Source organism: Nuphar pumila, chromosome 9 (genome assembly GCF_984573655.1).
Source record: "Nuphar pumila chromosome 9, dmNupPumi1.hap1.1, whole genome shotgun sequence".
Classification (NCBI taxonomy): Eukaryota; Viridiplantae; Streptophyta; class Magnoliopsida; order Nymphaeales; family Nymphaeaceae; genus Nuphar; species Nuphar pumila.
This window is the reverse complement of record NC_143257.1, coordinates 5,967,829-5,995,216: the sequence shown is the minus strand read 5'-3', so window position 1 is coordinate 5,995,216 and position 27,388 is coordinate 5,967,829. Positions and strand designations below refer to the sequence as shown.

Below are 27,388 nucleotides of genomic sequence, written 5' to 3'. Positions count from 1 at the left end.
CTCAGGTTAATACCCATAAATTTTATATTATTCAATCATACGTATCATGCATCACATATGCCAAAATTGCAAATTTAAACACAAATAGCAAAAATTTAACACATCAAGCAATAACTTGGGTCAAAACCCATACATTTAGGTTATTTATTCATGCACTTTATGCATCATATGACACTTGACACACGCATATTTCAACTTGAATGACAAAAAATTAACACACGAACAAACACTTGAGTCAATACCATCAAATTCATATTATTCGATCATGCACCTCGTGCATAGATCGTACTTGCCATACTTGCAAGATTTAAAGTATAAATCACAATTTCAGTACACGAAACAAATATTTAGGGCAATACCCAATACAAAACATGTCTTTTGAACATGCCTCACATTTATAACCTACCACTTGCCACATTCGTAAATGCCAAACACGCATCACAAGGTTTTATATTTGAAACTATTGTAAGGAGTCGATGCCCATTATGTATATGAGAATTCTAAACCATTACAAATATGTCATTCATCCATGTATATATGATATACTCTAAGTAGATACTATCTAATGCATGCAAACCACCCTGTGCAGTTAATTTCTAATGTATGCATCCATACATTCCGTCCCATTTTATATATCATCACACACATTACTGATAATCATAAACTTACATCGCATTCATTCATATGTATGTCAGCGGCATACTCATACATCATATTACTTAAGCATTTGTATGTATGTCTCAACTACATACACATAAATCATAATACAACAACATTTGTATGTCTCAACTGCATACGCACAAATCACATCGCATCATCAATCATATGTATGCCTCAACTGTATATATACATACTTATCACATCACAACAATATTCGATATTTTCAAACCACCACAATCACATGTACATCGTGAATATCTTCACTCACTCAAATTTCTCTGATGGTACAAGACCTTATCCATGACAATGTACCAACCAAGTTAAGCATTAGGGGGCCCACGTGAGCATAAACACGAGTATATATTGACCCACTAAGGCATAATTTACGAAGGGAACAAGCAGTAACAAGAGCTTGACCTCAGAAAATAAGTAAAACAAAGATATACACCTCAGACACATGCACAAACAAACATTCTCATATTATGTCATAATGACATACGTATCAATTCACAACACAAACAGTCTATATGTATGCCTTGGTGGCATGCACTCGCATAACACATAATTAAAGTTTCTTGTTACCTAAGTTAATTAACAATATATGCTGGTTTAATTTTTTATATTAAGAGTTCAACCTGCAAGACAAAACACTTCAAAACGTTTCAGATCAACCCAATTTTACGTTCCATCTGCCAAACCTAACTCTAGTTATTTCAATAGAATACTCTAACAAATATATCAACCCAATAAGGTCTTTTTTTGGGTTCTAAAAGCATCAACCGATAACTATGTATGCACCCTTGCATAATTAGGAACCCGGTAAGCATAGGGGAATCATACCCCATGCCTTGGTAAAGATTTGATAATTATACCTCCAAAGATGTGTCCTTCGTTCGAGGCTTTTCTGAACTTTTCAAATATGCATGTATTCTGGTGGTGGATTGATAACTCAAGGGGGGCGCGATAATGAGTGACTATGATGCAAACCACGATATAGCACGTTCATTGAGAGACAACGATGCAGTTCTTGAGGTAGTGTGTGGCATAATTTTTTAGACAACATGCAATTCACGAGACAACAACGACGATGATACGACAACAACAACGAAGCAAAAGGAGAGACAAAGAGAGAATGGGACGAGAGGAAGGGGGATGGACCTCACCACTCCATTTTCCTCTCCTTTCTTCCCGTGTTTTTCTTTTCTTTCTTTCTTTTTCTTCTCTTTTTCCTTCTTTCTTTTTTTCCCCTTCTTTTTCGTCCTATCTTTTCTTCTTCCTCTCTTTCCTCTCCCTCCTTTATGACTGATCCATAGAGAGAGAGAGAGGCCAGAGGAAGGTGGTGGCTCAGGCGGTGGTGGTCGGCAAAGAGGAACCGAGAGAGAGAGGGAGGAGAATGGTGGCCAACGATCGTAGGGTCATGACGGTTAGCAGGTGGCCGATGTCTGCTGGGAGCTTCCTGGTGGTGGTTCGGTGGCATATGGTGGTCACAATGGTGGTGATGCTCGGGTGAACAAGGAAAACTGAGAGATGGGTTCAGTGGAGGGTGTTTCTCGGCTAAAGAGAAACAAGAGATAGAGGTAGGGATGTACGAGTGGTTCTGTGAAATGGAGAACGAGAGAGAGGGTGTAAGGAGAGTTAAAAAGAGAGATTAAGATAGGGATACAAGAGAAAGGGTATAAGGAGAGAGAGAGAGAAAAGGGGGGAGGGGGTCGGTTCACGTGGAAGGGAGAGTGGAGAAATAAGGAGAGAGAGAGAGGCTGCCACGTGGTAGCTTCCCATTGGGTAAGGAGTATTTTCCATGAAAACAACCCTTTTACCTTTCTCTTCTTCGTATTTCATTAAAAAAATAAATATTTTCTCTTTTTTCCTCTTCTTTCTTATTTTCTTTCAGAAATGTTCTTTTGGGCTCAGATCATTTGGATCTTGATCCAAACCACATACTTACCTAACTCGCTTATTTTAGATGAGCTTTTTGGATTCCCGATCAATCCGAATATCCTACGGATCGATCCTCTAGAGTTTGTACCATTCCATTTATAGTTTACACCCATTATCGGGTGTGGTTCATTCCAACCCGCTTCGAACCCAAACTCGATGGGTTTGGGTCACATTCAAATCCAAACTTATATAATCTTATGTAAAAAATTTCAATTTATATATTTAAAAATTCTGGAGTATTACATTTGCAATGTAAACATTAGATTGATATTTCATACTTGAGACTTCATTTATTAGTATTTGTTTCACTGTGCAATTGTGCCCACCCTAGTTTATATTTCTGGCTCCGCCCCTTAGTTACGAGAAGCTATTATAAGAAACACATTTCCTCAAACCATTTTCAAAACAGAAAATGCCGTGTTTGTGAAAAACACCAAATTTATCGAAAACACATTTCCTATGTTAAGGGAAACACATTTGTAAACATATTTTCCATGCATTTTTCTAAGTGTTTTCTTTTGTGGGATACATGTTTCTCATGTCAGGTAAGTTTTTTGTTTTTGTTAAATGTTTTCCATTATTTTTTAAATTTATTTTTTTGGTTCGTTTCTCGTTTCTTGTTTCATATGTGCTTAAAAAAACCCAAGTTTCTCGTATTTGCAACCGTATCCATGTGATGCTAATTGAAGCTCTTAATATAATGTGTAGCATTGACATCACCAGGACAGTTCGGATGACGCCAAAACTGGGTTTCAATTAGACTGATAAATGAGCCGAACAAACCAAACATGGGCTTCGCTTATTTACCAATAAACTGCACCCATGACTCGGCTCGTGCTCGATCTTAGCCAAGCCAAGCTATGCTCATCCGTAAATGAGACGAGATAAACAGAGGGGCTGGCTCGTGTAAAAAAAAATCATGATATATATATATATATAGTCACTAGAATAAAAACTGAAAATATGAGAATTAATGGGTAAACCACAATTTTTATAGATTTTTTGTTTTTGTTTTCTCGAATGTGATCCATGCTTGGTCTTATAAGAACTCCCTCTTCCGATTTTGATGCATAAACACAATTTTTTTAAGTCTTTAAATCACTGGTTCATAATCTTTACAAATATTCAAACATAAAAAAAATCACATTTTTTTTTATAGAAATACATGACCCAATGATTGATTCCTAGCAGATTCATCATGCCAAGCACATCCACGATGGTTGGATTTTCAAAAAAAAAAGTGTTGAAATTGCCCATATTTCTAGTTCTTATATTCTAGTGACTATATATAATACTTACAATATATAGTTTATATTTAAAATTTAATAGTTTATATTTTACATATATATATTTTATGCATATTCCTCTTTATATGTATATTCTTTGCACTATTCAATTTATATATTGCACTTAAAATATATATCACACAGAAAATATATATGAGTTTACTTGAGCTGAGCCGAGCCTAGTCGAGCCGAGCCGAACACCTTGTGTACGGGCTCAACTCATTTAAGCTAAACAAGCTGATGCAGCAGCTCGGCTCACAAATAAAATCATCTGATGGCAAAAAGGGATCGATTCGATGATTTTATTTTTGTTTCATTTTTTTTAAGAAACCGGTTCGCCTTGTGAACCGATTTTAACAATATTGGTTTGGATGATGTCCAAAACTCGGTTTGACCAAAAACTGAGTTTTACACTTGCCCCCCTTTTCTTGTGGACACCGAACACCCTCTTACCTTGCCTCCTTCCCCAACCCTAGAAGAGTGCCTCCGTGGTTTCTTCCGGCGACCTTTGGGAGCGGCTGCCGGTTTCCGGCATCTTTATCGGCAGAGACTCTCAGGGGTCTCATCGGCGGTGATTTTCCGTCGAGGTATGATTCTCTCTCTTCTTTTTCCTTCCCCTTCTTCTTGTTCTCTGTCCCTCTCTCGTCTCCTTCCTCCTCCTCATTCTTCTTCCTCTTCTTCCTTCCCTTTTCCGTTTTCTTCTTCTTCTTCGCTGTCCTTCTCTCTTTGTGCGTGCAGCCCCTTTTCGAGCTGGCTTTTGTTGTCTCACTGTTCCTTCTTCTTGTGATTTAAGATTTTTTTGTAATTGTTGCTATTTTTGAAAAATAATGTATGCAGCAGCTTTAGCATTAAAATTATCATGAAATGATTGAATCTAAAGGCTTACTCTGAATCTGATTACCATCAGTTTTATTTGTGGTTATTTTTAAGTTCGTTATCCTGGATTTTCTCCTCTACCAAAGATGGCATTTTTTATGTATGCTTTGTGTGACTGATTAATGGTATGGAGGGATACATTGATTGTTGAATTTCAGAATAGATTTTCTGACTTGGGTCGAATTGCAGAATAGATTTTCTGACTTGTGTATGGCTGAATGCATTGCTGTGGTGCTTTTTGTGTTTGATAGGCTGTCATCTATCATTCACATGGCATATTCTCCTACTAATTTTAAAGCTCCAAATGATTTAGACTGTGAATGTTTATAATTTTTCTAATGTTTTGTTTTGTAAACATAAGAGAATCTTCATAGTTAGTTATATTAGCAAATGGTGCGACTGTTTAATATTGGTAATTATTTTGTTGAGGTGGTTCTGATTTCAAAGTTTGTGGTGCCATGAGATAACAAGTTTGTTGTGTCAAAAATCAACATGTCCAAAGGCTATTCTTTCTACTACTGTGTTCTTATGCAACTAATATGTTAGTTGCCTTTGAGATTGTAATATCGATATTCAGCAGCATTATGGAGATATGTTAATTGCCTATGAGTTATTTTCTTTAATTTTTCCCTACAATCCATAATAGTTCTTGGATCCAATTTGGCTTCACACACACAATAATTTGGAAGTGATATTTATTGCTCTATGAAACTGATTATTTCTACAAATGACATGATGAACTGAGTGTTCTTATGTAAATTTGTTTTACTCATGAAATCATTAATTTATATTTAAAAATTGTTTGTTATAAGCAAATCTATTCAGTAAATTGCAAAACATGTTTTTTTGTCACCCAAACAACATTTTTCAGGTAACCAGGTTATATACAAGTTAATAGTCGCCATCCAAAAAACAAAACCAGTTTCTCAGGATGTTTCAGAAACCAGGTATTTAACCAGGTTTTCTTAACATGTCATCCACACGGTACCTAACAGAACTAGCCAATTCCAACTAAATTTGCCAAATAAAACAACACAAAGCTATTGGTTTTTAATGTTAAAGCTAAATGGCTAAACCACTTGAAAAATCAAGGTTAAGGACCATAGTTAATGATGGAACTAACTTTGCAGTTTGCAAACTATGCAAAGTCAGCTCCATATGAAGCCCGTGAGCTTGATTTAAGCATGTTTATTTACTAATCAGGCTAAGCTGAAGCTTAATGTCAAGCTTGAAGCCTTGAACTTAAAAGAATTTTTCAAGAGTTACAAACAAACACAAAACCACCCAGTGTCATACCCCTTGAAGGCCTAGTCGACATCTAGGTGGAACTTGTTGGTTAACTAGAGATCCAAAAAAAACTTTTAAGGAACACAGAAAATTATATTAAAATACTAAAACTAACATATATATATATATATATATATATATATATATATATATATATATATATATATATATATATATATATATATATATATATATATATATATATATATATATATATATATATATATATATAAAATATTTGGTGCTATTGAAGGCACAAAATTATATGGAGCTATTGGGCTGGAAATCATAGGTTCAAGCTTTATCGACTCAATCCGATCACATAGATGTGTTCAGGATGGTTTGTTTGCTAAGGATCAAACCTTGGATCATGTTATTTTGATCCAAAAATATGATTTTTTGAGTCATGAAATTTCAGTGCATTATGGACTGTCAATTTTTTATGCCCTTAAAAAACCTGCTTATGTGTTGCAATCACATGATTCAAAACTCATTTCCCACTAAACAAAATTTGTTGATCACATCCATATGATTTAATCTACAAAAGAAATCTAAAACTTATGATTTCCAGCTCAATACTTCCATATAATTCTGTGCCTTCAGTAACACCAAATATTGTGTGTGTGTGTGTGTGTGTGTGTGTTAGGACCCTTTTTCATTAGGACCCTTCATAATCATAGTTGTAAGTGTTTTTGGTTGATTTAAACCTATGTCACATGGGTGCGGGTGCGGGGGTGCGGCAAAAAAAAAAAAATATATATATATATATATATATATAAATATATATATATATATATATAAATATATATATATATATATAAATATATATAGAAGGGGGGTCCAGGGGTTCCATCCTATTGTCTAAAAAAAATCCAAAAAATGGACCAAAATGACCCTATGCGCGGTCAATGCACCCAGGGGCGGGTTGACCGCACCGGGTGCCGCACCCACACCCGCGTCGCGTCGACGCGGGTGCGGCACCTGTCTGGCCGAATCCCTGTGACATAGATTTAAACTGTACCACAGTAAATCTGAAGAAATTACAACCTTGCTTACTCAAAAAAGTCAAAATGAACAAGGAGAAGGGGGACACTTGGCAACTAGTCACTAGGGACAACCAGTCGCTAGTTATGGAGTAGTTGGCAGATTAGGACCTGCTGACTAGGTATTATATCCAAGGCATTAGGTCTGTGCCAAGGTGCCTGATCGGGACTTTGACTAAAAAGCTACGTAAAATACATCCACACACACACACACACACACACACACACACACACACACACACACATATATATATATATATATATATATATATATATATATATATATATATATATATATATATATATAGGGTAATGTTTGCCATCCTTGTGGGTAGGGAACCCCCTAGTGGAAAAATGTAATATTTTGATTTTTTTCAGTTTTTTGCACATCTGACCTTCCAGATGTGATCTACATATTAAGTTTAGTTGAAACTGACCTTTGGATCATATTTTTTTGGCGTATATGTCAGATTTTATGAGGGCTGAAAAATCAATGGCCTACAATGTACTAAATTTTCACACCTCAAAAAGCATGTTTTATGTCCAAAAATTATGATTCAAGAGTTGATTCCTACTAATTTGGCTATGGCGAACACATTCATGAGGCCAGATTTGGTCAAAATAACCTCCCCTTATGAGTTCTAAGTTCTGACTAGGCGGTTCCTTACCCACAAGGGTAGCAAATGCTATATATATACATATATATGTAAAACAAACACTTGATGATTCTTATTTTGATTGGGGAAACAAAAATTCATAAAAAATTTAATTCAACGAAACCACATAGGCCTCAAGCTTGCACTTTGTCATTAGAAGCCAGAAGATAATGCTATATAGTACTATAATTGTAATACTATTTAGTTTTTAGGTTTTGATTTTTAGGATTATGACTTTAGTTTAGTGGCATATTGCGGACCATATATTTTAATGGTTAAAAATTAATGTATATTTGTTTCCATTAGTTCCATTTGTACTTATAGGTGGATTCCTAGTTGGCTTCCAAATCAATTCTCAGTTCTAGCATTTTAAAAATTTGAAAATGCTTCACTTGTCACTTCACTTTCTGCTTGTCAGCCTAACAACCTTGGTTTAATAAACCACATATTCGAAATGGGTGCGTGTTTGTGACACAAATAGACTTCCTTTCTAAATTCAGTTATTTATTTTTCCTTTTGTAGCCTAAATATGCAATGCACTTATGCACATCAACTTGGCCCACTTACAAGAGTTGGACTTACATGGTCTGGATGTAGTTTGCATATGTGTGTATGTGCATGCATGCATGTGCATGTATGTGTTAGAGGTTGTAAATGTCATAGAGTCTATCCAACCTTCACTAACTTTGGACCATAGTTACCAGAGTAAGAAGTGGATGAAAGAAGAGATGCATGAAACATGACGCGCAAAGTGAGTGTTTTAAAACTGCCTTAATGTGTAAAGGCTGAAGTATTTTGCAAGCATAAGAGAAGGCAAGCAAGACACAATAATAGACAATAGGATGTAACAAAAAACAAAAAAAGAAAAGAAAAGAAAAGAAAAGAAAGGAAAAGATAAAACCTATGTTTTTACTTTATCATGTGTATGTTTGACAAGAATAATTAATTTTGGAAAAGAAAATCCATTTCTTCTAACATGAAAAGTGCATTTCCACTTTGATTTCATATTGGGAGAAGAGAACTTACCATAAAGTTTCACAAGTGTGAAAGAAGAGGGGGTTTCACACTTCCGAGGCAAGCTTCCAAGGTTTTAGAAGCTTACAGTAGTTGTGCTTTTGACTCTATGGACATTCATAACCCAAATCTGGCCAATATAGTGCTCTTTTTTTTTGGATGTGCCAATGCTCATCCGATCCGTTATAACTGACTTGGACCACCAATTGATCAGATTCTATTATGAAAATGCATGAGATCTGGATGAGAACTCAAAATTGACTGATCAAAAACCTGTGTGTGTGTGTGTACACATGTAAGCATCAAAACTCATACATTTACACCTTGTATACAGCAGACTGCAACTCATCTTTTAACTTTCTTTGTTTAGGTTGTTGGAGCTTTTTGCCTGCCTGAGACCACTTTGTAATATACCAGTCCATATTCTTTATGGATCTAAAGGAAAAGCTAAATAAATTCAGGAATCAGCAAGAGAAGTGCCAGACAACCCTTGTAGGCATTGCTGCCCAAGCAACATCTTCAAAGGCAAAGCAGCCTCATAGGGCCATTCCTGCAGCTTCTACAGTTTCACAGAAATCCCCTGTTCCAGTCAAATTTTCAAATGATACTGAAAGGCTTCAGTATATCAATGCGATTAGAAAATCCACAGCTGGTGCACAGATCAAACGTGTTATAGACCTGCTTTTTGAGGTATCAGTTAACTGCAATTTTTGTTTTTGCTTACTGTCTGCTAGAATATAAAACTTAGACATCTTAAAATGATTTCAAATGATTCATGACTAATGTTTTGACTTGGCAAGTCAATGTAGTCAATATATATATATATATATATATATATAGATAGAGAGAGAGAGAGAGAGTACCATACTGTGTAGTTTACCCCATTTAAAAGGTCATAGTTGCAAGTGCTTTTTGCTAAATCTGAACCTATAGATGTGTTTATCATGGGCTGCATGCTTTAAATCAAATTATCTCAATGGGAACACCTGATAATTTTTTACTATAAAATATAAAGTTCTAGTGTAGTTGGGCCGTTGATTTTTAGATTTATTTAGAAACCCATCTAAACATAAAATTTCCTGATAAAATACATTTTTGTAGTAGATAAACTATAAAAAATCACTTTTGTGGAAATATGCAATAAAAAAGGTCTGCTAGATAGCATGGTACTAAAAGTCAGTTTATATGTAACTTTAACCTTCTGAAAGCAACAGGTTTTATGCTGATCCAGGTCAACTAGGACAAATCACGGGTTGACCCATTGGATTTTCAAGGAATGCTTTTGTATTGTCCTTTTTTACTTAACCTTGCATTTATTGATCTGGTTTGCCCTTGTCCTTTCCTGAAATATTGAACTGTTGGATGTGACATTGGAAAATCATAATGCTTGTTGGTGGATAACTGAGCCAAAAATGACAGTGTGGTCAGTTTAGCTTTTCTGAAGCGCTTTTTAAAGCCTGAAAGCTAATGTTAGTTTCTATCTAATAAATAAATATCTTGTTTAGCATGTTTTATTTGCTATTTTCATGTGTTGTGTACTCGAAGATGATGTTTTGGGCTATTTTTTGACAATCAGCATCTAACCATCACATGTCATTGTGGTTTAGAACCACAATGCATTCTCTCTCTCTCTCTCTCTCTCTATATATATATATATATATATATATATATAGGAATGAAAACCTACCCACTAAGAAATATTTTATCTGATTTTAGGTGTTTTTTTTTAAATTCTGACCTTACAGATGTGTTCAGCATGATTGATTTACTAGAAATTGACACGTGGATCACGCATTTTGGATGGAAAAATGGTATTTGGAGCCTAAAAAATTTATAAAAATTTTAGACCGTTGATTTTTGAAACCTTATAAAAACATATCCATGCATTGTAATAAAATGCTCCAAGAACTGATTCCTATAAAAACAAGCACATAACTCACATCTGTAAGGTCAGAATTTCGAAAAAACACAAAAAATCCAATAAAATGTTTTTTAGTGGGTAGGTTTGGTATGTTTTCATTCCCCTATACATATATATACACCAACCAAAGGAAGGCACAAACCATCCAAACCACTTTTGAAAAACGATTTTTAAAGTGTTTTTTGGCAAATATGACCATACATATGTGATCTCCATGGTAAAAAACCTAAGAACCAGCTCTTATAGCAATTTTTTTGATGTGTACTTAGGATTTTGTAATGTGTTAAAAATCAACGGTTAGAAAAATTTGAAGTCTTCTAGATCATAAAAATCCAATCTATGCATAAGTTTTTTATCATGAAGATGACATCCGCATGGTCGGATTTGCCAAAAAATGCTTTTAAATATGATTTTTAAAAGTAGTTTGGATGGTTTGTACCATAGTTGCTAATCGAGGAAGCGGGAGTGGGAAGCGGGAGTGTGAAACGAGGCACTTCTAAAATTTTATGAAGCGGGAAGCGCAAGATTTGGGAATCGTCTCGAAAGCGAGAAGAGAAATAAACCAGAAGTGAGAAGGGAAGCGAACCAAAAGTGACCTAGGAATCGAAAAGGAAGCATAAAGGGAAGCGACTTAGGAGAAAATAAACGCATCTACTCAAGATCTAGAGCACAAAGTTGTGCACAACCAAACAAACCTGGACTAGTTTGTGCACAATCGGATCTAGAGGTGCATGATAGCTTCTACAACATTCATCCAAAGGCTGATTAGTTGCTAAACTTTTTTTTCATTAAACATCGTTGAGCTAAAATGACAAACATTTTCCATGCTCAAATAATATCCAGCTTCAAGAAAATTTGTCTTATAGTAGAACAATATGTTTGCTCATTTACAATGGATTGCCAACATGCTATAGAAGCATAACATGCTCAAATCAAAATATTACACTCAAAGATTTTAGTAAAGTAGAAGAAAACTACTTGCATCAATAACTTAGACATGATATAATTGCCACGTGGAAGAGACTAAAACAGAATAAATCTCAATCAATACAAAGTACAAACAGAGAGAGAGAGAGAGAGAGAGAGAGAGAGAGAGAGAGAGAGAGAGAGAGAGAGAGAGAGAGAGAGAGAGTATGCATACCTGAAGAGGCCCATCATCAGAGGTCAGTGGTCGGTGGAGGTTGCCGAGAAAGAGAGAGAGAGAGTTTTGTTCGAATGAAACAACCAAAACCCTACTCGATTTGGGTTTTTTTCATGAATTTTTGAAAAATGACCATTTTACCGTTTAAAAAAATACAGTTTCTTTTGTTTTTTGGTAAAATACAGTTTAATAAGGGTACAATTGTCCAAACCTAAAAAAATCATGAAACTTGCTTCCCTTAAATGATAACTCACTTTGCAATATTGGGGAGCGTGCTTCTCATAAATGGGAAGCTTGCTTCCCAATATTGAAGAAGCGTTCTTTCCATTTTAAAGTTGTGCTTCCCTATGCGTTTTGGAAGCTCCGTGTTTCGGGCTTCTGAAGCACGTTCCGAGGAAGCGCTCTTCCAAAGCCCTATGGGTGCTTCTGGTAACTCTGGTTTGTACTTTGTACATTCCTTTGGTTGGACGGTTATATATAAAGAGAGAGAGAGAGCAACCCGTAACAGTGGACGAGAAAATTGTCCACTGTCGGGTCGAGTGTGCACCCGCCGTTGATCGCGCGCTTGATCAGCGGCGATCGTTATTTCATTGAAAAATTGTCCTTTAGTGGCGCTCGTGACCACCGCCAAAGGTCTCAGCAGAAATTTGACCATTAGCGACTGTCCACAACCGCTCTAATGGGTCTTTTTTTGCACAAAATCTATGTGCCCCCACGTCTGGCTTTCGAATTTTCACCCGTCCACTTTTACAGTTATCTCTCTCTCTCTCTCTCTCTATATATATATATATATATATATGAAAATTGAACATATTAGGCCCTCTTTTCTCGTTCTGTCCCGTTAGGCCTCATAATTTGAAATGTTTTATGATAGATTTGAACCGGTTGATGTGTTTAGCATGCTCAATTTAGTGGGAATTGACTCTTGAATCATGTTTTTTCAATGGAAAAATGTATTTTTGAGCTTGGAAAATTTGTTATCTTATAGCCATCGATTTTGGATCACCTAAAAAACCTCCATACAGATAAGATTCTGGTGATCCAAAAGCCGGTTCTCACTAAACAAAACTGGTACATCACATCTATGGTGTTAGATATGAGAAAAAAATTCCAAAAACTATGATTTTTGAAGTGGCCTAACGGGGCAGGACGAGAAAATGGGGCAAAAGGAGCGCATTACACTCTTTCTCTCTCTCTCTCTATATATATATATAGTGAAGGGTAGGTGCTTAATGATACGTGCTTAATGATTTTTTTTTGTTTTATTTTTAAATTCTGATAGTACAGATGTGATCTATGTACTTGATTTTATAGGGATCAGCTCTTGAAGTGTTGGATTCCGACACATGGGTGGGTTTTTATAAGTTCGAAAAACCAACAGTCCAAAAACTTTATAAAATTTTGAGGCTCCAAATATCATTTTTTTCATCGAAAACACATGATCCAAGTGTGAATTCCTTGTAAATCAACCATGTCCAATACATTTATTGGGTTAGAATCAGAGTTGCTAGTCGAGAAAGCGGAAGCGGGATGCAAGGCACTTTCAAAATTTTAGGAAGCGGGAAGCGTGGAACGACTTAGAAGCGACCCAAGAATCGTCTTGGAAGCAACCTAGGATTCGAGTGGAAAGCATAAGGAAAGCGAATAGGAATCGAAAGGGAAGCGAAAATGTAATTATATGTTTTTAATTTATCAAAAAATAAGATTTATGTTATTATTGACAAAATAAAACATGAGTATCTAAAAACTGAATCATATATGCAAAGTGCAACCATTTGACAAATATATTTGTTGCAATCATTTATTAAATAATAAATGAAGTAAAATTTAGATTTCATAATTTCATATTCATGTTGCAAGCATTTAATAAATAATACATAAAAAGATCTATAATTCATAATTTCATATTCTGGTTGCAATTATTTAACAAATGCATCATGTTGCAACTTTCAAGCATTTAATAAATAATACATCAAGAAAAAATCATAATTCACATTCCTGTTGCAACCATTTAACAAATGCATGCAAGCATTTAATAAATAATGCATTAAGAAAACTAATAATTTTGATTAAGAACTATACATTTTTCAACGAAAGAATCAAATGACTTGTTATTTGATGTTTTGAATCTTGTGATCTCTGCAACATAGAAAATGAGAAATCAATAAACTCAAAGATTACATAGAGATATGGTTAAATTTTTAAGTGCACAAAACAAATTACACATTTAAGCACTAAAAAAGTAAAAACATAATTTAATTTAATGCATTTCAAAGTTGAATTAAAGTATAAACTATAAGCTATAAAGTTCTAAACTTTAAACTTAAAATTAGCATAATCCACTACTCCACTTCATCATGCAAGCTTCAAAACAAAAATACATATCACCGAAATCAAACCAACAAAATATTACAAGACCATGACAAAAAAAAATAACATAAAAGTTTTTAAGTTGGACTACTCCAACTACATCATCAAAAAAATCATTAAGAATTCAAGAGTTTATTTCATTATTAACAATCGATAATCTGCCATCTTTCTCTTCCCCCTCAGGTCACTAATAGATCCTGAAGAACTTTCTGCATCATCACGTCATCCTTATCTTCCACGACCATGTCTTCTATTCCTTCCTTCATTTTCTATAATTAATATGTTAAAAAATAAAAATGCTCAAAAACCTTAATCTAAAATATAAAAAATACATATATAGAATAAAGTAAAATAAAAAACACAAGATGCATAACGCATACCTTGCCTAGGTCTCCTGCTAAAGAAACAATCAATCCAACCTTGGGAAACTGATGGTCGCTCTTGTATATCTGCACTAGGTCTACTAGCTTTGTTGGATTGACTTGTATCCTCTTCAACCTCATTTGTATGTATGATTATCGGAGGCAATGAAGTTTTTGGCTGTGCATCTTTGGTTTTGGTTTTGGATTTGGAAATAGTGCTTGATTGTTGTGCGCTATCATCCAAATCTCTCCAACGCATGTATGCTAATCTCAACATATTTTCTTCTACAATAGGAAGTTTCGAATTGATATCCCATTTTCGACTAGGTCCTTCTTTATAGCAATTATTGCACCTTTTTATAACAAAAATATAAAATATGAATGCTAATAAATAATCAATGATAGATAAATATTTTACAATATATCAAAACAAAAGAAAACACTTTAATTATACCTGTCAATCAATCAAAGATTCGAATGAATATACACCAAGGTGTCAACACGATCTTTATTGAACCTGTTTTTTTTAACATTATGAATGTAGCTATAGGTGCTCCGCACTCTTTCTACAAAGATGTGTTAATAGGTTGAGATAAAACCTTAATGGTTAATGCTCTTGATTCGGGTGTATCACCACCATAAAAATGCCACCAATTAAGAACCGTCATTGTATGATTCAATGCATCTATTTTTGCTGCATTTCGGCTAAATATTTCACTTCTTGATGCAAAAGCCACAAGTTGTGACCTATAAAGTATATAAAGTTCTTCATTTCCAGCAGGCATGACTTCAAGCGCGAGCATTGCACCATCTAAGATATCATTGTCTTTTTTCTGCAGAAAAAAAATTTTGTTTAACTATAACAAGAAAATGCAAATGAAATAATAAAATAATTAAATCATTAAACTTTATTAAATAGATAAAATAAAATTTTTACCAGGAGAAACTTGTTTGACCCCTCCTGGTGTTAGGATCTTGAGATACTCTGACTCGTTATATTTTGGAGTAAGCATGTGGGCTTGGACTATAGAGGAACACATTCATTTTATCCCATTTATTTGAGACAATTTTATGAATCTTTTCATACAAATCTGGTTGTCCTTTTAGATTGTTTTTGATTTTTCTCAACATGTTCATTCATTCATATATTTCATCAATTATAGGGTCATCCTGATCACAAAATTTGATCATTAATGCTAAACGAACATAATCCCAATATTCTTCATTAATAACAGTTGTTTTTTTCGTAACGACCCTCATTTTTATAGTCTCATCAGTGCATGATTGCTTCCACTCACTCAATCTATATGATATAACTGTAAGCCTCAATCTCTCCCTCACATAAAGCAAGTGCTTTAGAGTAGTATAATGTGAAACAAACCTTGGTTTTGCAATATTTATTAGCTCCAATTTTTCATTACTTCTAAAGATTACTAATGCTTTTGAATGATTGGTGATATATTTCACAATTTCTTTACTTTGCAAATATGTCTCCCAACTAATAAAACTCATGTGCCAAATCTTTAAAGATCAAATTAAAGGTGTGCGCAACACAAGGTAATCAAAAAATATACTTATATGTTTGTTTCAATTCTTCACCAGCTAACTTGCAATTTGCTGCATTTTCTGTAATCACTTGCATTACATTATAAGGTCCTACAATTTTAAATCAAATATTTAAAAACTCGACAATATTTGCAGCCGACTGTTGCACATTAGAAAAGTCCCTCGTATATAAGAACATCGAGCCAAAACAATTTGATGCAAGTATATTTATCAGGTGTTTGTTCTTTATGTTTGTCCAACCATCCGAGACAATGAAAACTCCAAACTCCTCAACCTTTTCTCGAAATTCACTCCTCTCTGCAAATATACTATTTCTCACTGTTAAGCAACGTTGTTCGAGCTTTTTTATATGATGGAGGTTTATATCTAGGCACTTTATTAGCTGCTGATATTATCTTTTCTCAATACGGTGATCGAAGAACATTAAAAGGTATGTCATTTGCATAAAAAAACCTAATAATTTTATGATCTACATCGTCTCTTTCTACCTTTTTAAAGGTATCGCGAATATCAAATGTGTTTTGGCTTTCACTGGAGGTAAAAGAAGATGTAGTTATACTACTAGGCTTCAGTTTATCAATTCTTGTTCTTTTCAACTCAAATGTGTTTGATGAAAGTTTCACTCGTCAAACTTGCTTCTTAATTTTTTTTGTCAACTCTGCATTTTTTGCAACTATAGAACAAAAGGCAATCCCAACACTTTGTCCCTTTGGAGCTCTCATGAGATGTGCAAAAACTTGAGTATATGACCCATGATAAATATTTTTGCAGTGCCTGCACATAAAAACCTGAGTTCTACCTTGCTTTTCTTGCCCACTTTTCTTTTGTTTCAATACATAATGCGATAACACTGCTGTTTTATGTATGCTAGGTGGTTCTACTTCTGGGTCATCTTCATCATAGTACTTATCTAAGTCATATTCTTCTTCATCTTCCTCATCAAAACAATTTTATTTTTCTTCCACAAACTGATATGGACAATCAGACCCCTTATCCTTTCTGGCATTGTCATTCCCAGCTGCACTAGACGATGCATGCTCCAAATTGCAAAAAGAATCGTCATAATTGTCGAGATCGTAGTTTGTGATGGTCATTAGGGAAACAAAGAACAAGCAAATATACCTGCATCATAAAAGTATATGCATCAATCTAAAACACTTTAAAAAAGCTATTACTAACAGCAAAGGATGGAGAGTGAAGAACACAAATCATTACTCTTATAATCTACCAATTACTAAAACAAAAAATATATATTTTGCATTAATGCAAGCTACAAAAAAAACAGCAGATAAATGGAAAACAAACAGCAACTAGAGTCATAAACCAACCATGACAGGCACATATACTCTTCAACTATCAAGTTTTTAGTGAGCCTTAGAGAACATGTATTTCTTATTTTATTTATTTATCTGAGGATACATGCAATTCCTCATCCACGCATGATGGTACAAAATAATTTCAAGTGCCATATCATGGTTTTAAGAGTGAATACTGAAATTTATGACTGTCAACTTCCATATAATCATTTTTCAATCCCAAACAATTCCTCAAAGCTTGTACAAGAATATAAGTTAAATAATTAAAATTGGGTTTTTAGGGCAAATTCAACCAAAAAAAGTCAAAAGGTAAAACAACTAAACTCATCATTGCGTTGTTGAACATTAAAGCCAGGTTGATGAGGATTTTGAAAAAAGCCAAGTAATTTTCTTTTAAATGCAACATGGGTAATTTACAATGACAGGGATAGAGGTATGTAATTGCAAGCAAAATGGCAAGTAGTGTATGCAGTGTGCACATGAAGCATGTTACATCCTACAGTAATGAACAATAACCTACTCAGTTTCCTAGACAAGGGAAACCTAAACATGCTACCATCTAATGAGAGGCATCCACGAACCAAAAAACACAAACAGAAACTCCAATGAGACAGAACTGTAGCTGCACAAATTCAGCGATGAACTTCCATGTGCAAGCACTCTAACAGTCTTGACTTCATGAACCATGTGGTGACCTTAAGTTATCAAGAGAGTTGAACAGCCTATACATCTCATAAGTCCACCTCTACATATATTTCTTGAAGATAAGAAGCCATGCCTATGTCAAATTTGGATAAGAAACGGTGCATCCTAACATCACGCATTGTATGATCTTCAACATTTCAAAACCATAAAGCACCCAATGTGAAAAAGCTGAAACGCATATAGAAAAGGAATAAGGAGATTCAATGCAGATACACAATGTAACTCCAGAACTTACAATCATAAACAAAGGCAAAGAAAGCAACAAAAAAAAGAAAAGCAAGTTAATAAAAAATCATGGCATCTAGAATCTAAATTAATTACCAATTCAATTCTGCGCAAAAACCCTAAACAATCCCAAAACAGAACACAAACCAAAGAAAACACTTCCTCACAATGAATCAAATAAAAAATCCACAAAAAATCACAAAAAAGATATATTTTCCTCACCACAATCCTTCTCTCAAATTCCAACAAAAAAATCAACAATATCAAGGAGCAAAAATGAACAGGGATTGCAAAAAAAAAAAAAAGAGTGAAACCCTAGAAATCGGGATCCCCCCCAAAAAACAAATTGTTAATGGCCCAGCCTAAGTGGGTGCGAGAGAGCGACCAAAAAAAATCATTTCCCCGCTGGGCTGAGTGGGTGCGAGAGAGAGTGACAGTGAGTGAGAGAAGAGATGGAGAGATAGAGAGAGTGAGAGGAGAGTCATAGAGAAAGGAAAAAGGGGCATACCTAAACATCCTCATCGTCGGTTGGTAGAGGACGTCGGTGAAGGTCGTCGAAAGTCGTGGAGGTCATCGATCGGTGGCCGAAAACTTGAGAGAGAGAGGGAGGAGTCGGACGACAGACTGCTCGGTGAAAAAGAAGAAAAACCCTCGGCCTTCTCTTGTTTATTCACGAGTTTTCAAAAATCCCCATTTTGCCCTTATTAAGAAAATTTTTTCTCTTTAATTTTTTGGTAAAAAAGGTTAAAAAAGGGCAAACTTGTCCATCAATTTTAAAAAAAATTTAAATACTCGCTCACTCGATGACCATTTCCCTTTAAAGGGAAACACGCTTCCCTTTAAAGGGAAACACACTTCCCAATTGAATCGTGCGCTTCCCCGCACGTTTTGCGCTTCCCCTAATCTATAGGCGCTTCCGGTAACTCTGGTTAGAATTGTGAAAAAACACCGGAAGAGCAGAAAACCCATTAAGCACGTATCATTAAGCCCTACCCCATTCAAAATTTGAGTGCTTTTTTCATTGATCAGACCCTATAGATATGAACTACAATAATTATTTAGTGAAAAAAAAGTTTTGGATCATGTGAATATGTCATACATGTAGGTTTTTTAATGTATTAAAAAATCAATGGTTTACAATGTACCAAAATTTCATGACTTAAAAAAACTTATTTTGATGTCGAAAAAACATAATCCAAAACATGATTTCTATCAAATAAACTATGTTAAGTACATTTATAAGGTCTGAGAAAATGCAACCTACAACAATGATTTCTTGTAGGTGGGAGTAGGTACTCTTGGATATATATATATATATATATATATATATATATATATATATATATATATATATATATATATATGATGCAGCGAGGGTGCGATGCTCACGATAATGGGTGCCCTCATTGTTGCGTCTCGATGCAGCGACAGGAGCAATCGCCCGCGTAACAGGCCTGACGCTGATGGTCATTGGTGCAAAGGCGGAATCGAGCACTGTGCTGCTAACGAGTGCCGACATTGGCTGTTTCTTCAAGGCACAAATGACAATAATGACACAGAACCACGATTTCTCCAGTTGTGCGATGCACAGGTAATATGAATAAAAAAGAAAAGAAAAGTTACCGTGGGATACACGCTGACTGCTTTATTTCTTTTAACTAATCAATTGACAACCGAAGGCAATAACAATAGGGAAAAACAGAACCAGCATGGACGTAATGACAAAAAAGAATAAATGACAAAAGGGAAAATCTGCAGGAAGGAAATAAGAAGAAAGGGGAAATCGACTGAAAAAAAAAGACTCAGTAAAAAAAGAAAACCAAATGACGGCGACTATTCTTCAAAATCCTCAGCTGTGCACGCAACCCTTGGAGGGTCTTTTAAAGGCTTCATTCGGGTCTGGGTCTCGGGTCCGGTTCCTGGACCCGAGACCACTCCTGAGTGTTGCTGGATCTGGGGCGTCTCGGTCTGTACTCTCTGTGCTAGTGGATGTCCCGGACCTGCTCTGCATCATTCTCCTCTGGTTGGGAAGAAGTCGGCTCTGACGACTTGTTGTCACCACGGTATGCATATAAATCAGACACATTGATGATAGGCAACATGTATCGATATTCCTGGACAATTCCAAATTAAAGCCTGTAGATTGGTTTTGAAATTGACCGTTTATACCATCTGCTATGGCACCCCATAGAAGCACAAGCTGAATTTCTGTCCCTCCAGCACGCGGTCTTAAGGCTTTGGCTAGAATACCAACAATACAAGCATACTTACCAAAAACTGAACCACCTTCTACCTTCTGAAAACTTCACTATATCTGCCCCGGATGCATAGTGGCTCTGCTCATCGTCCATAGAGAAATCCCCGTTCAGGATCTTGTTCCCAAAAACACTGTAGGCTATTGTGGTATACTAGCGACCAGGTGCATCATGATCAATTCTAGAACCCATGTTGTCATACAACCATGCCTTGATCTCCCTATCAAGAGCACTGGACAAGGTAAACTGAACACGGTCCTTATCATGAGGACATACTGAATAAACAGGAGCTTCATGACCCTCAAATGTAAACTGTTTAGCACCAGTAGCTGCTTCCCACACCTTGATAATCTTGTCATCCCCGCAGGTGATTATACCGAGCTGTTTGTTAGGGTGAGCAAAAGCAATGTCATTAGCACCTCCAACATGAGCGTCAACCTCCAAGTGATGATCCGTCGGACAACTCGGACCAACGACAGAGGTCCCATCGCCGATCGTCCCCTTTGGGAGGCGACCATCATCAGTGGGATTCAGTGTCAAAAATGGAGGCTGACCAGCCGACACAGAGACTATCGGTCTTAGAAGGACAGGTGGACCAACATCCCTGTGCAGGCTCACTTTGACGCCATCCAGTTGCACGACAGGTCGGTGGAAGGTTGGCCGGACTGGATCGGCTGCTCTTACATCCTCAAGACCAACAACATCGATGCCTAATCCACCACTCGTTTTCAGCATGGACGTTGCGTGCGTCTTCCTGGACAACTCGATGGCCTCGAGCCGTTCTTCGCATCCATCCATACGCTTCGACAAACCGGCTACCTCCTTTTCTAGGCGTAACATATCTTCCTGCATCTCCGTCACCATGTCGAGTATCCGCTTCACGATCTTCTCTCGCACCTTTCCGCTCGTAGGACTGTTCCTCGCTTCTTGCGTCATGTCGTTGACCAAGGAGGAGGAGCTGTGCTCTGATACCACTTTGATGCAGCGAGGTTGCGATGCTCACGATAACGGGTGCCCTCACTGTTGCGTCTCGATGCAGCGACAGGAGCAATCGCCCGCGTAACAGGCCTGGCGCTGATGGTCGTTGGTGCAAAGGCGGAACCGAGCACTGTGCTGCTAACGAGTGCTGACGTTGGTTGTTTCTTCAAGGCACAAACGACAATAATGACACAGAACCACAACTTCTCCAGTCGTGCCATGCACATGTAATATGAATAAAAAAGAAAAGAAAAGTTACCGTGGGATATACGCTGACTGCTTTATTTCTTTTAACTAATCAATTGACAGCTGAAGGCAATAACAATAGGGGAAAACATAACCAGCATGGACATAATGACAAAAAAGAATAAATGCCAAAAGAGAAAATCTGCATGAAGGAAATAAGAAGAAAGGGGAAATCGTCTCAATAAAAAAAGAAAACCAAATGACGGCTGCTATTCTTCAAAATCCTATGCTGCACACACAACCTTAGGAGGGTCTTTTAAAGGCTTCAGCCGGGTCTGGGTCTCGGGTCCGGTTCCCGGACCTGGGATCACTCCTGAGTGTTGCTGGATCTGGGGCGTCCCGGCCTGTACTCTTTGTGCTCGTGGATGTCCCGGACCTGCTCTGCATCAATATATATATATATATATATATATATATATATATATATATATATATAGTCGCTAGACTATGAGAATTGAAATATGAGAACTAGAAATATGGGCATTTCCAACACTTTTTCTTGCAAATCCAACCGTGCTGATGTGCTTGGCATGGTGAATTTGCTAGGAATCAACCATTGGATTGTGTATTTTTGATAAAAAAATGAGATTTTTAATGCTTAAATATTTATGATTATGAGCCATTGATTTTAAATCCTTAAAAAAATCTTGTTTTTGCATCAACATTGGATGATTCAAGAGCAGGTTCTTATAAAACCAACCTTGTATGTCACATCCGTATGGTTAGATTCTAGAGAAAAGAACAAAAAGTCAATGAAAATCACGGTTAACACTGTAGTTCTCATATTTCCAGTTCTCATATTCTAGTGACTATATATATCAAAGAGTCACTAGAATATGAGAACTACCAAGTTAACCGTGATTTTCATGGACTTTTTGTTTTTTTCTCTTAAATCTAACCATACAGATGTGATCTATATGCTTGGCTTTATAAGGACCAACTCTTGAATCATCCTATTATGGTGCATAAATGGGATTTTTTTCAGGCTTTAAAATCAACAGTTCATAATCTTCATAAATATTCAAGCACTCAAAAATCACATTTTTCATAAAAAATACACGATCCAATAATTGATTTGCAAAAAAAAAACATTGGAAATGCCCATATTTCTAGTTCTTATATTCTAGTGACTCATATATATATATATATGAGAACTAGAGTGTGAACTAGGCATTTCCGATGGTTTTTTTTTTTGCAAATCCGACCTTGCAGATGTGTTCAGCATGGTCCATTTGCTAGGAATCGGCTGTTGGATCATGCTTTTTCTACAAAAAGAGTTTTTTAGATGCTTGAATATTTATGAAAATCCTGAGCCATCGATTTTCAAGCCTTGAAAAATCCTGCTTTTGCATCGCAATTGGATTATTCAAGAGCTGGTCCCTTTAAAACCATGCATGTAGATATCCGTACAGTCAAATTTAAGAAAAAAAAACCCTGAATTCACAATCTAGTTCTCATATTCTAGTGGTCTTATATATATAATGTTGAGAGAGAGAGAGAGCTTGGAAGGAGACTGGTTAAAGGTTCTGTTTTTTTGCCTAAAGTTTGCATTCTTTAAATTAGTTTGCAAGTGGTTGGATGTCTATGCTAGATTACTTCCTAAGTGGTGACTGAATTCTCCCCCTTTCTTTTTCCATATTTGTGTAGACAAGGCAAACCCTCACGCCAGAGCAAATCAATGAGGCCTGTTATGTTGATATCAATGCAAACAAGACTGTCTTTGACAGTTTAAGGAAGAATATCAAAGTGAAGTATGATGGGAGGTGCTTTTCTTACAAGGTACATTTATTTTGCAGTCATTTAATGATATATGGTTTGCTAATTGTGGTTCATCTTGCAGTTTCTGGAATCTGTGTACATAAAAATATGTAGAAGATATTGGGGGCTGGAACGTGTCTTCATCTTCTAAAATTTTACAATAGGATTCTTTCCTGTAAAATCTTGTGCCGTTGTTGAAGTTAAGGAAGAGGCAATGCCCTCTTTGGAGACTTTTGGGTTGGGGTAAGGTGTGACGCCAAAAGACTTCTGTGGCTGTAGCAGCCAAGCATTTTGCTGGACAACAGCAACAAAACCTAGGAGTGAAATTCAAGGCTTAATTTCACAAATTAAGATTGTAAAAACATCAGTTAATAGAACATATTGAAAACATGGACTTTTTTGGAAATACCACAGAAAGAAGAAATCTTTTATTTTGTTTTTAAATGTCAACTTAAAAATTTGTTTTCTAATGCTTTGTTGCTGTTAAAAATATTTTTATTCAAGAAAAAAAATTGATGATGTTCTGGCCATGGATGCTTATGCATACTGTGGCAGTTGTATTTTGCGCCTGATCGGCTGGAGCATATTGTAAAAAATCGTGCCTGCTCCAGGACAATATAAGTTCAGAATATATAATTTCTATCTTGCCATAAAATTTATACTTTCATAATTCTTATACTAAGTTTGTCCTTTTTTTCTAATGCACGGCTAAAACACCAGATTTATCTGGTTTCTTTGATATGCAGTCAAAACATAACATAAAGAGCAAACAAGAACTTCTGGTTCTTATACGTAAAGCTCCAGAGGGAATTGCAGTCATTGACCTCAAGGATGCATACCCATCTGTTATGGAGGATTTGCAGGTACGTGATTATTGGTTTTAAAGTGCTTTCAGTTGCATGCTGGGCACAGTTGTATTGTCCTTTTGCTTGGAATTTGGATGGTTTCAGATCCTCTCATTATCATCTATCATACAATTTGGTGTTGCCTTTGATGAGTCAAAAGTTGCAGAATTGAATTTTATTCATTCTCCTGCTGCCTATCACTTGATATACAATTCTTTATGGAATTGCATGAATTTCAAGTTTGTGAAAGTTATAATAAGTTTTTTAGGGAAACTCGTATGATGTAGAGTTTTCTGAAGTTCATAAAATTTTTTATGAGAAACTGTTCAGTTTGCTGCTCCGTTTAGGAGCGTTCCATTTGGATGGGAACACTGTTTCCATCTGTTACCAAAATTTGGTGTCTCCCAAATATGTTGTTGCTAAAATGTGGTGTTGGAGATGGAATTGCCAAGAAAATCCTCTTGCAAATGTTGTTGAAATGTGGTGTTGGCAATGGCAACTCCATCCCCAATGGATTATTTTGGCAAAACCACATTTTCCCGAACTACCCAGGATGTCGGGGAAACCACAACTTGTTGCTCCCAGAACACAGACGGTGTTGGGGAAACTGCAGTGCACCTTCAATTCAAGGCTTTCCAACAGAGCCAAGAGATTTTCATTACTTTTATGTGTGCACGAGAGCATACATGTGTGTGTGAGAGAGGGCTAATATTTTCATTCTTTTATGTGTGTGCATGAGAGCGTGCATGTGTGTTTGTGTGTGTGGTATATTCTTTTCCACTAACAGTCCAGAGATCACTTTCAGGATCTTAAAACAGCCAGCGAAGTTTGGTTGCTCTCAAACTTGGACTCTCAGGAGGATATTGTGTATCCAAATGATCCAAGGGCAGTAATCAAGGTAGATGATGACCTCAAGCAGCTTTTCAGAGGGATTGAATTGCCTAGAGACATGGTTGACATAGAGAAGGACCTGCAGAAGAATGGGATGAAACCAGCAACCAACACTGCCAAAAGAAAGGAAGTGGCGCAGGTGCAGGGAATCAAGCCTAAACCAAAGCAGAAGAAGCGGGAGTTTAACAAGAGGACCAAACTGACCAATGCCCATCTTCCAGAGCTCTTTAATTTTAATGTTCCCGGTTCATGAGAATCACAGGCACGATGATCATCTCGATTATCAGGTGAGTTTCAAATTTTTTTGCTGAGATTGATGTACTGCAGCACAATAGTTGGTCCATTTAAGGTGCACTATTTTTCAATCATATTTACTTGAGCTCATACTTTAATAATCATACAAAGGGGTCACCATCATCATCATCATCATCAAGTATTAACTCCCCCATGTGGGATTGGTTTTCTGTGTCCTTGTTCTTCGTGGTTATGATGATTCTGTATAGATGGATCCATCTTCCCCATGTGTGTAATATAGCTATTGTATAGTCTCACTTGATTGTCATATACAAAACATTTTGCAAATTCCTGGCTTTTTTTATTCGTGTAAGATTTGCTATATTATTATGTATGCATGTGTGTGAAGATGAGGGGCAGAAAGAGACATAGTAGTGACATGGTGACTATAGATTTTAAATGTCAAGCCAACACTTACATCCTGCCATGTCTAAAGTCGGGCCATGTCCACTATTAAGAAAGCAAATGTGTCTGTATTAAGAAAAAAATGAATGAGATGGTTGTTGCCATACTTCTACAACTAGTCAACAAGGGTTGACTAGTGAAACTTAAAAGACGTTGGGAGGGTCCAACAGCTCTATTTAGAGCCGTTGGGCCTCTCTCAATGTCTCTTTAGAGGCTCTTTGGAATGTGTATATAAAGGGATGAAGCCCTCTCACTTATATAATGCTTCTTGCATGGATTTCATTTGAATAAAACAATATTTTTTTATTTGTGAGTGTTTCTTATGTGTTCATTGAGTGGGTTTTATGTGTGAGCCTATTTATGGTTTTTTGTGTGTTAATCTTGGTGCTTTCGTGGATCTTATTATAGCTCTTTTAGGTATCTATTTCGGTAACTTGGAGTACATTGTTAGAGGTTCTCATTTTCTTACATGGTATCAGAGCTTGGTGATCAAGCTGAAATTGTTTGTAGTACATTGGGAAGTGTGTGTGAGGATTAGTGGATGAGACCGATCCGAAACCCAAACTAATCCTTATCAAAGTAGAAAGTGAGAAAGAGGTACCTCTTACGGTGGTTGAGAAAAATAAGACAATGACCACTTATGAGAAGAAGTAAAAAGAATGAAGTATGTGATATGTTATGATTATGTCTTAGCTCATTAGTAATGTCGACATTAAGAAGTATTCAACTCTTGTTAAATTCAAACATGCAAACAATACATGAGATTATCTTAAGAGAATGTATTCAATTAGGATATTGCACATGTGTGCAACTTGCAAGATAAAATACAAAATATGGTTGAAGGAGACAAAATCATTAGAGAATATTATAATGGTTTGTCCGAACTATATGAGAATTTATTGTTTTTTAACCAAAGTGGCATTGTCCGGAAGACATAGAACTCCGCCAAAATCAAATAGACGTGTAGTATTTTACCAATTTATTAATGAGTTGCGATCGAAATTTGAATTCACAAAATTCGCTCTTCTTTATCGAGGAAAAATTTCTTCAATAAAAGACACTATAAAAGAATTAAGTATGGAGGATAATAGACTTAAAAAGCGCTTTTAAGAGTGATGATGACTTGGTTCTAGTCATATCTAGACTAGAAAACTATATTCATACCTATAAACCACCACACTATAGAAGGCCAAATGATGAGAAGAAAGACAATGAGTATGAAAAAGAAAAGTTATTTATTACCATTGTCGTGAACCGAAACGCGTAAAAACATATTATTTTAAATTGAAGAAACCACATGAGAATAAGAATCAAGTGATCCATTTATTGAAAACATGTTCTTGCCACAAT

General features: G+C 35.9%; 1 protein-coding gene across 1 annotated transcript; it reads left to right on the top strand.

The window, feature by feature from the left end:
* The first annotated feature begins 4,321 nt into the window (after positions 1 to 4,321).
* On the top strand, positions 4,322 to 25,921 carry LOC149828302 (transcription initiation factor IIE subunit beta-like). Its single transcript, XM_090016812.1, has 5 exons — positions 4,322 to 4,471; positions 9,131 to 9,450; positions 23,493 to 23,624; positions 24,350 to 24,466; positions 25,254 to 25,921. Exons 2-5 carry the CDS (start codon positions 9,190 to 9,192, stop codon positions 25,590 to 25,592), a joined length of 849 nt encoding a protein of 282 aa, XP_089872938.1. The 5' UTR covers positions 4,322 to 4,471; positions 9,131 to 9,189; the 3' UTR covers positions 25,593 to 25,921.
* The last annotated feature ends 1,467 nt before the right edge of the window (positions 25,922 to 27,388 follow it).